This window comes from Notolepis coatsorum (assembly GCF_963971535.1).
Source record: "Notolepis coatsorum genome assembly, chromosome: 1".
In the NCBI taxonomy this organism is placed as follows: Eukaryota; Metazoa; Chordata; class Actinopteri; order Aulopiformes; family Paralepididae; genus Notolepis; species Notolepis coatsorum.
The window spans coordinates 153,641,823-153,652,606 of record NC_140165.1 but is presented as its reverse complement, the minus strand read 5'-3'; the positions used below and the strand labels follow the sequence as shown (position 1 = coordinate 153,652,606).

General features: G+C 39.0%; 2 protein-coding genes across 3 annotated transcripts; both read left to right on the top strand.

Moving 5' to 3' along the window:
* Nucleotides 1-426: 426 nt before the first annotated feature.
* LOC311233357 (ubiquitin-conjugating enzyme E2 G1-like) lies at nucleotides 427-8,628 on the top strand. 2 transcript variants are annotated; one of them, XM_084320332.1, is made up of 6 exons: nucleotides 427-584; nucleotides 2,399-2,501; nucleotides 5,038-5,135; nucleotides 5,378-5,556; nucleotides 5,692-5,806; nucleotides 8,611-8,628. In XM_084320332.1, exons 1-5 carry the CDS (start codon nucleotides 542-544, stop codon nucleotides 5,776-5,778), a joined length of 510 nt encoding a protein of 169 aa, XP_084176458.1. In that variant the 5' UTR covers nucleotides 427-541; the 3' UTR covers nucleotides 5,779-5,806; nucleotides 8,611-8,628. The 2 variants fall into 2 exon arrangements, with proteins under 2 accessions (XP_084176458.1, XP_084176459.1); XM_084320333.1 differs by lacking the exon at nucleotides 8,611-8,628 and adding an exon at nucleotides 5,933-8,217.
* Nucleotides 8,113-9,855, top strand: fam216a (family with sequence similarity 216 member A; the record flags this gene model as incomplete). The annotated part of the gene is made up of 5 exons (XM_084307953.1): nucleotides 8,113-8,125; nucleotides 8,619-8,642; nucleotides 9,224-9,339; nucleotides 9,479-9,605; nucleotides 9,689-9,855. The coding sequence occupies 5 exons, from the start codon at nucleotides 8,113-8,115 to the stop codon at nucleotides 9,853-9,855; spliced, it is 447 nt and encodes a 148-aa protein (XP_084164079.1).
* Between the last annotated feature and the right edge of the window lie 929 nt (nucleotides 9,856-10,784).

Here is a 10,784-nt window from a genome sequence, read left to right as displayed (position 1 = left end):
TATGCTTGTATGCCGTGACAAATAAAACTCTTGACTTGATCTTGACCTACAGGAGACTGCAATTCGAAACTGGCCCCTGTAAATGTCCTAACCCAACCCCCTCCAATGTACAGTAAATGTCCTAACCCAACCCCCTCCAATTTACAGTTTACTATCTGTATGTCATGTCATTATAATTGAAAATGGGGGACCCTGATGTAATGTAAACAAGCCGAAAGTCTTTCTCTGGTCTGCATCCCCTTAACAATTGTGTGTATTGAGCTGTACTGTATTGTACCCATTCTGCAATCTGTTAATAAAGTTTTCAATCAATCAATCAATCAATCAATTCAATCAATCAATCAATCAATCAAGTCAATACCAGCAAGTAGAGGCACGAACGCATGCGCACTTTAAAACCAAGCAGCTGAACCTTCTGTCAAAACAGAGAGGGGAAGCAGCTAGACAGTCAACAAAGGACGTGAACTCGATTACATCTTTATTTTTCTGGTAGCATTTGGCGAAACAACGTTTATTTTATTTTTTTCAAAGTCCACGTACCATGACTGAACAATCAGCATTACTTCTTCGAAAGCAATTAGCAGGTAACATAAATGCGCAACAATGAGCAAATAGACCCCTTAAAATAGATAACAAGCTAGCAGCTAACGTTGGCTTTTAGCTACGCAAAAGCTATCGTTACGCCAGTGCCGGGAGTTGGCCTGCTAACATTAGGTGACAGCATTGTGTTTAACGCAAACCATGTAATGTGTAGGCTGTCCCTTATGGTTTGTGAAATTATTTTAGTTACGCGTACATCGCCATGGCTACAATAGTCTGTTTGCTTTGTGAGGTTTGTCTCACTTAGCATGCTAATTTGCTTACAAGTTTAATTTTGTTAGCCACTGTTAGCAAAGGAACAAAGGAATAATCAGTACAGTACAGTATAACAGGATCCCATCTGTCAGTCACGGCTTTGGTCTACCTAACGTTTGCAAGCTAAACCTGTCATTTTGTCAACTGGCTGGGCTAGCCTATTACTAGTATTGTGGTAAAGGTTATTTTATGTTATTTCTGTCTATAATAACTTTCTGTTGAAGTACGTCTATGAAGGCACATGGATACATTTGGAATCTGGGTAGGATGGGGAAGAATTAACTATTCTCATTTCAACACTACATTTGAGTAAAAATATCTTCAATATCCGTTTTATTAATGTGTTGTTTAACAATCAATGTTCCATGCTACTTACCAGAGACATGAAGCTTTGTATAAGGGTGTTGTATGGAGATAAATATATGATTAATGAATTTGTTATGATGGGAGCACCGTCACTAAAATAACTTTGAAAGGTAAAAATTACTCCATCACCAAACTTGGAGTGCATCAAGCTCAACATGCTGCGATGCTGTAATTGACCCTGCTTTTGGGAGACTTAAAGGTACACACCAACATTTTTGGAAATACACTTTATTTGCCATCTTTATTCTCAGTCAGATAAGATTGATTGAAGTTTAATTTCTGTGTCCATGTCCAGTAGCCCCAGAGAGAGGTCCCGGCGGAAGGACTGGAAGCAGTAGGGAGCAGCTAGCTTAGCTCCATCAAAAGTGGAGAACAACACTTCAACTCCAAAGCAGACGCACAGAGATGAAAATACGATCTTCTCATCTGACTGGGGAAGATGGCAAATAAGTGTATTTCCCATAATGTTGGGAATGTTCCTTTTAATGATATTGGCCAACTGTATTTTATTCAGCCAACCTTGTGCATTGCAAGGACTTAAAGTAAAAGAAAAAAAGATGAGATGGTGTATGACATGCAACAAAGTTCATGAGCCAGACCCGAACACGAACGACACCCGAACACACTGAGCCACCTGGGGGAACCCATTTCAAGCTTCTCTTTAACAGTCTTTTGGGCCCTGACCCTTTTGAAAACTATTAGGCTACTATTTGCATTTTGAGTGGTGTGCATCTCCTGACTGCAGCATAGTGTTTGCCCCCCTCTTCTCAGATAATTACCGGTGTCTATACCAGTTCACAATAAGAAATTAACCAGGATAACGTTGATCTGTTCAATATGCATTTCCTCCGGAGCCAAAACTGCAGTCATGTAGCTACTAGGCAGACATATCATTTGAGTGATGATCTGTGAATTTACTATGGTTACATTTTCAGGGGAATATAGGAGGGGTATGACATGCAACAAAGTTCTCAGGCCAGATGTGAACCTAGGATGTTGTGATTACATGATATGCATCATAGTGTGGTGAGCCACCAGGACACCCAACAAGCGGCTATTCTAAGGTTAGGGTAAAAGGATTAGTGAATTAATGTAAGTCAATGGAATGTGCCCACAACAAGGCCTGAAAACTTGTGTTTATACTTATTTTTTCCCACCTCATGTCTCTTTGTTTCAGAACTCAACAAGAACCCAGTAGAGGGCTTTTCAGCTGGTCTGATAGATGATGAAGACATTTACAAATGGGAGGTTGTCATCATAGGCCCACAAGACACTCTTTTGTAAGTGAGGAAATAATAATTTTTACTTTGACATTGAAATACTTGGAGTTGCAAACATCTAGCCCTAGGCTTAAACTTTTTCACAGACCAAAGAGCTCAGGTGTGAAAGCACACTTATCTCAAACCCCACTCTCTTCTCTTGATCCTCCAAACACAACTGTTGCTTTGTCCAAGGGAAGCAACAGTTGTGATCGGATGATCAAGAAAAGAGCAGGGATTTAGCTTTCACAACTGAGCTCATTGGTTCATCATATATATCCGCTTGGTTTGCGGTAGAAAGTCTGGAAAACATATAGTATTTCATAACATTTGAGCAACAAGCCAAGGTGGAGATCACATGATTTTATTGTCCACATATATAATCTCCCGTTTACTGACAAGTTGTTTGTCAAATGGCAATGTGAGGAAATTTGTCGGCGAGTTTCACTCGGATATTTGGTCCAATAGACGAGCAGTGTTTGGTGCGCTTGACAAAGTGCATTGTGAAAACTAACCGAATCAATTGAAAAATGCTAAAATATTGCAACTTCACCCTCGAATCTAGTCTACTTCAAAGCAACCTTAGTCTTACAGTGGAAGGCCTGTTTAAACGTTTTAATATGGGAACTGACCAGAAACAGGCCCGTGACTCATTTTGGTTCCTGACCCATACTTTTTAAAGATCCCCTCCAGATGTATTTTAAACCCTTAAAAATGTTCTATATTGAATACAAATTTGTATAAATATTGTATCCCCCCACCAAATTGTTCAATAAACGATTGAAAATGTCTCTACAACTTTACCCTCAATAAGATGCAAGGTCTATGTATATGCAAATTGGCAGCAATCACCCATTGATATAAACCAGAAATTCCAAGTCGGCAGCGTATATACTTTCAAGACATCCCTATACATACTCGTTCTTTGTATGCTGAAGCTAAAAGTGTCAAGTTACCACTATTGGACCATGATAGGTTTGACCTACTGGTGACATCACACATGCAACTCAGATTTCAGGGAAGTACAAAAAAGCTCTCCGTTTCCAGTGGAAGAATTCAAAAAAGGCTCTGCACAAATAACAATATATGTAGACCTGAAGAGTCAAGTGAGTTGCCACCACTGTGATTACCCCTCACGCAGATGATCCAATATACTTTTTTATACGCCCGAGTCTCCTGACTCCCAAGTCGATCAGCACTTTTGTGGCCGAGCTATCGTAACTTTTTCGCACCTACTCCCCAACCGGCGCATGCGCAGATTGCCCAGTGAGTGTGTCTGGACAACCCAGAGAGACTCCCTGGACAATCTCCCTGGGCAAGTCGATCGACTTGGGATTGGTCTCTCCGTGTTCAAGACACTCAGGCATGTATACAAAGTAGGGCTGACCTTCGATTTTTTTTTGGAATTCGAAGCTTCGGGGCCGAGATTCGATTTTAATTCGAAGCTTTGAAATAAAAAAAAAAATTAAAAAAAAATTTAATAAAATAATTTTTTTTTAATTTATGTTGTGGGACTTGTACAGCACTTTGTTCAACTTGGTCAGTGCTGTACAGTTTAAATCTTACACAAACAAAACACTTTGCTTTCATGAAATATTGTAAGCCGTCATTTGAGGCTTTATAAAAGCAGCACAATGAACACATCTGTCAGTGCCGAGTCTGACCTCATCTTAAATAACAAACAGAATTGCTTGTTGTAGTTAACAAAGAGGCAGAGTTGATTTTCCCAAAAAATATATATTCATATATATATATATATATATATTTTTTTTTATATAATAGAATTTTATTTTCATATTCGAATCCCATGCCCATCGAATGAAGCTTTGAAGTATTTAAGACAGCCCTAATACAAAGGTATATTTGGCCATGTCTCCAGCACCCCCACAGCCATATAGCTACAACCACTTATGTCAAGGCTCTGATCAACATTCATTCATTTTATCCCCCCACGCTCTCCCATGAGCTCCATGTAACGCGGAAGTGCAGTGGTCTATACCTTGTCATTCTCGTTGGCTATGGCACCATTCACAATTAACTTTGTTTTCATTCAATGCCATGAACCTCCACATCCAAAACATGAAAACTAAGACATTGAAAAACAAGGTAATCTACAAGGTAATAATGACTATGAAATTCCTCTAGTGTTTTCAGTCTGTTATCACTATTTAGGTTTTGTAACGTTGTCCTCTCAGCTACGCAGCGTTCGCTTGAGACTGGGCTTGTAGTGTAGGATGGACATTTTGGAAAGAGTTTTCTCATTTCATTATGCTCAACTCTGTTCCCATCAAATGTCAGACCAATTAAATAAGTGGGACCATATAGATCCAGCTACCTTGAGAAACTCCATAGGCAAAATACGTCTGGAATCATGTGACTTCCCAGGTCTATAGTAAAATGCATGCCCCCAAGAGGAGTTAACCATAAAAAGACACGTTTTTGAGTTGAGGGGATGTTTTCAGAAATACTGATCTAGCCCTTTGTGCTAGTTTGAATCTCTTATTATTCTCTTTATCTGTTTCCCCTCCCCTTTTTTCTGTTTTTTTTCCTATTACAGTGAAGGTGGTTTTTTCAAAGCATACCTGACTTTCCCATATGACTATCCACTACGACCTCCCAAGATGAAGTTCATCACTGAAATCTGGCACCCGAATGGTAAATAAGTCTTGAACTATTAGTTTTTACATCACTTTCACCATCACGCAGTGTGAACACATTTAGGAATTTAGTACTACTTATTGAGAAACTACTGTACTGCCCTACTAATGTTGTTGTGATTCAATAGCAATGTCATTTTAAATACGGTAGTAAAGTAAGCTTTCAGTTTTATGTAATTGCTTAAAGCTGTACATGTTATTATGAATCAACCACTGTTGAAACATTTCCCTCCTTCTCAGTTGCAAAGAATGGGGATGTATGTATCTCAATTCTGCATGAGCCAGGAGAAGACAAGTTTGGCTACGAGAAGCCTGAGGAACGATGGCTTCCTATCCACACAGTAGAGACAATCATGATTAGCGTCATCTCTATGCTGGCTGACCCCAACAGTGAATCACCAGCTAATGTGGACGCTGCGGTGAGTTTGTGCCAATTGTACCCGTGAAGTGAGTGAGGCTGTAAATGCCTGTTTTATTGCTATTATCGTAAGGTTGAGGAGTAACTTTAGAATACATCATGATCGGAATGTGTTGTGTGATGTTGCTTTCTACAGAAAGAATGGAGGGAGGATCCTAATGGTGAATTCAAGAGGAAGGTTGCTCGCTGTGTAAGAAAAAGTCAAGAGATGGCATTTGATTAGGAATCAGACTCAATAGTTAAGTTCCAGGGTAAGTAAATATAATAACTTAAGCGGAATAAGACTACTAAAACCTATATCATATGACTACTCACTTTGGGAGGGGGGGCGGGGGGGGGAATGGTCATTATAATTTCCCCTTTTTATTTTTATCCAGTTAAAGGAAATGGCTTCAGAGGGAAACTTTCAGCAAAAGGCTTTTGCACCCCTTCTTTTGCCAGTCAAAGGAATTGGTTGGCTCCTACCATTATTTCAAAGGAATTGGTTGGCTCCTACCATTATTTCAAAGGAATTGGTTGGCTCCTACCATTATTTCAAAGGAATTGGTTGGCTCCTACCATTATTTCAAAGGAATTGGTTGGCTCCTACCATTATTTCAAAGGAATTGGTTGGCTCCTACCATTATTTCAAAGGAATTGGTTGGCTCCTACCATTATTTCAAAGGAATTGGTTGGCTCCTACCATTATTTTGTGAAAGGTTGTCGCATGCCAGATGAGCCAATAGGAGAACCCTACCAGCGAAATTTTCCCATTTCCTACCCGGAATTGTATATTTAATTTTATTTATTTTGAAAGTAAAATGATGTAAGATATGTCACTACTGTAAATTAACTTGCTTTTTTTATCTGCTGCTGAACAGTTTCTACTTTATACCAGGTTTCTTATGCAATTTAGTGGACATTATTGTGCTTGAAAGTGTAAAACAAATTAAAGCCAGCTATAATTTTTAGGTCACTAAATAGTCCTCTCTTCATAATTACCACCATGTTAATGTCGGCCCTGCAAAACCTTGTCGAAAGATGTATTTATTATTTTTAACACTGAATCACTGCTGCCTTATGTTGGCCCGACGTCCCGATGGAGGTTCTCTCCTGGAGGACTTGAGTGTGCTTGTCGTGTGAGACAAAACCCCTTATAGATAATCAAGATGTCTTATTAATTATGTCGGCCCTCCCCCTTCTTTTCACAATGTTATCCCAATCATGGACAACCAAAAAGATTTTGTAAAAATGTACCTATGCTGTGATTATTCTGTGGATGTGTACCGGTTTAACTGGCGTCTGAGCTTACCTCAACTTAAAAAGATGACGCATTTCAAGAGGATTATGGTTATTTTATTTCTTATTGTTACACAACCATTTTAGGGGTTCAAGCGTAAAATTAGGCTAGTCTTTCCTCATTTGCTTCTTTGTGGTGGTGCATTTGGCTTTCAATCATTGTGGGTTCATTTGATTATGAGATGTATAATTCACATTCACTCATAGATTTAGATTCTGACTGGTGCATTTAGATAATAATTAGCATTATATGGCCATCTACATTTCTAATGGGTGCATCTTTGGACAACATTTATCACCATGCCTATGTAAAACAAAATGTCCCCGACACACAGTTTTTCCACTTCCAAATCGGCTTAAAGGAACATGTCAACATTATGGGAATTTGCTTACCGTCTTCTCCAGAGTGAGACAAGAATATAGATACCAGTTTTCTCTCTGTACGTTCAGTAGAAGGCAAATCGGCTGCACATTAGCCTAGCTTAGCACAATGAATGGAAGCAGACAGTACTGGTTAGCCTATAGGCATTGGCCGACTAACACCTTTTTAAGCTAGGTACTATCCTCTTCCACCATTTGTGCTAAGCTAGGCTAACATGCTGCCAGATAGCTTTCTACTGAATGCACCAAGAGGAAATTGGTATCTTATCATCTTGTCTCACTCTCAAAAAGACGTATGCATAATGTTGCCGTGTTCCTTATCAGAGGCATGCATTACACAATTTAGTATAGTACTTTTGTTAGGGCATTTGGAGCAGGAAACCCATATAATATGGAATACCAATATGACCCGTCACCAGTCACCAACCATTATTCAGACTGAAAATGGACAGAATTCTACCACATGTTGCACAATCAAAGTGGAGTGGGGGGGGATACCAACAGCTTTTCAAGTCTATTTGGTTTTGACGGCATCACTGAACATTAAGCCATAATAAGTCAGTTTAAGAACCACAATACCATTCTCGTATCAAAAGATGACTGCTATAGAATGACCAACCAACTTATGGCGCATAGTTTGCAGAATCAGGTTTGCAGAAGTCTGCTACATTTTTCGTTGCATTGCATTGGAGGTACAGTACAATATTTGAGTGAATGTTACGTGTTGTGTAACAGTGAGTCAATGGAATTCTGTAGGCTTTATGAAGGTCACATAACTGCTGTTAATGTCACCTTTTAACTCAGAATTTTGTAACCCGCCATGACCTCTGACCGGTGTTCACTGTATTTTGCACAGACTCAGTGCAGTTGAAATGTCATTAAGCAATACACTCAAAGAATGGTGTGTCCAGGTAATCCTCATAACCCCCATTATTTGTTTTTACCATTTTATGTTAATGCGATGTATATTTGACATGATGCTCAATAAAATGTGTAAACTTAACGTGGACACTGACGACTTGTGACTGTTTCTGTTCAGTGTGTGAGATGAGAATGTGTAGGGGGTTCAAGTACATTAAACCCTTGCCCTGTAATTGGAGCCCTGGGAATAATATCAGGTGTCGGGCTTTGTTTCACAGCGGTGGGTGCTGTTGGCTAAAACGCATCTTGCTGAGCTAAATAAGCAATTGTAGATGCTGGCGACCATTGTTCTGTAATACATATACAAGAAATATTGACATTTTAAAGTAATTGAGGAAACAGGTTACATTCGTTGAGCATCTGAGAAAAGGAGAAAGAGATTTCGCCTGTAATGAATGTACATTGACAAATTTGTACAGGGTTATGTTTTCAATTTATTTCAGACTTTTATAGATTTATAATTCTCAATTTGTAGGTCTACAGAGCCCAAGAGGAGATGCGAGGAAGGTATGTTTTCATTCTAGAATTGGGTGGCTGAAATGTATATTAACACCCAGAGCCAGCTCACAGAAAGTGGATATCTTGTTTTGTACATTTTTGGGGGTGAGGAATGAAGGTGATGAATGGTTCTGTAGTCTATTCACTGAATACATATGGTGGTTTACAAATTCAAATGTAAGTCTGGTTCACAGGCTACATCAAGACCTAGTCTGTCCTTGTGTTTTTGTCCATTTGAGACCCTGTCAACACCTTTCTGTTCTCCATAGCAACCTAAGGTGTATTCAACATGATTTAAATAGGCCCTATACATTTTGTCAATGGTCAAAAAAAGGTTGTGAACATTTTGATAAACATAGCCCTAAGTCTACTCTCATCTATGCCCCCACCCTATAAAATAAAGCCTGCATTAATTGGTAGGCTAATGCTATAGAATTCACTAGTTTTAGTATTTTCAATTAATTTGAGAAATATACATATCACATAAGGGATTGGTGGTGTGTGTGGATACATAGTACACTGAATATTCTCAGCAGTCTATAAACCATTATGACTTCACCTTAATTATATGTTCTGTTGGTCTCCCACAGGCTTTGACCATGTACATGGTCAACAAGGGAAGCAGGTACACATCAAGGTGGCAGGCAACCAGCAGATGAAGACGATACACATTCCCAAGTCCATGACGACTGCACCCTTTTTACAAGTGAGTGACTAGTAGTAGTCGTAATCTTGGTCCCTAAATTGGTTTCAATAAAAACAAATGATTTAGTAATGTATATCATTATGTAACATGTTGGCTGATCTAATTATATAATGTAAAACAGTTTTTGTCTCTGTTTCAGCACCCAGCCCTTACAGCTGGACAGAAACGCTACCTTTATAGTATAGCAAATGTTTACAGTACAGAGCACATGAGAAGACAGATGAAGCAACACTATCTCAATGTGCTGCACACATGTATTAAATCAGGTGTGTATCTTATCAGCTCACTAACTTGTAATGTAGGACTGACTGTTGCCCATTTTATATAGTATTTTGCGTGTATCCTCTAGGTCCGAGTTCTAAAGGTAGAGGGTGTTCTGGAGATCTGCATAAAGACAAGTTCATGCTCAAAGTGGACGCTGAGAAAGACCTGGGACCTGGGATGAAACCACCAGAGCAGAGAACAAAAAGCAGCACAGTGCACACAAAAATCATCCTCCCAAAAATGGCCAATTAAGAGATGGCCCATTTGGCAAGAAATAAATATTGTGAAATACAGTGAAATTGTATTGATTGATTTCAGAATTCTTCCAGTGAGTGCTCCATGTTGATTTAGGTGTAGCCCTCTTATATGTAATAAATGTAGTAATAAAGTATTCATCTATAAGGCAACACATACAAGATACATTATATTTTCATTATATAAGTTTATGGTTTCATATAGGTTAGAGACCTACACATGCTACAGGTAGGACCAATTTTGTGTCTACAAGACCTTTTTGAAAGTGATACTATTGAAACTTAGTCCTGACTCCTGGTAATGTATCATGTCACAGTACCTTGTCAAAATAATAATAATAATAAAAAGGGTATTCAGCCCTGAATGTATAATTGTCCAGGCCAGTGGTTCTCAGTCCAGGGACCCTCAGGATTCATTGAGGAGGTTCCAGTAGGTCCACAGAATAATGTGGAATAGTTTAATTTCACACAAACAATAAGCTAACGCAATGAGAGCATAATGTAAGACTGATTGACTGGTCATAGGTTTCACTTAGCCCCTTTCGTGACTGTATATGCACGCCTTTTCAAAGCAAGGCGTGCATACAGTCACGAAAGGGGCTAAGGTTTCACTATCTACTGTTATAAGATAAGATATTCCTTTATTGATCCCCTTGGGGAAATTCAGTATAGTATAGACCTGTATAGACAGCTATGGAATTCTGGACTAAGTCATTATAGTAAGTTAGACAACAAATATATTTTCGGATGGTGTACCTGAGACAGAATCTCAACAAATGGAGGTTTGCAGCCTAATGTGTATCAAAGTGGGCGTCCTTGATATGAAAAAGGTTGAGAACCTCTGGTTGAGGCTGCTCTTGTGAGTAAAAGGGCCACCCAGATTCGGCTCAAATAAGGGACTAAACACGTTTTGCAACTATGCCACAT

Excerpts from the sequence above, each read along its gene's own strand:
- LOC311233357 (XM_084320332.1), top strand. The coding sequence starts at position 542 with ATGACTGAACAATCAGCATTACTTCTTCGAAAGCAATTAGCAG. Across the intron at positions 585-2,398 it reads TCTTCGAAAGCAATTAGCAG|AACTCAACAAGAACCCAGTA; the intron begins GTAACATAAATG and ends TCTTTGTTTCAG. Across the intron at positions 5,136-5,377 it reads TGAAATCTGGCACCCGAATG|TTGCAAAGAATGGGGATGTA; the intron begins GTAAATAAGTCT and ends CCTCCTTCTCAG.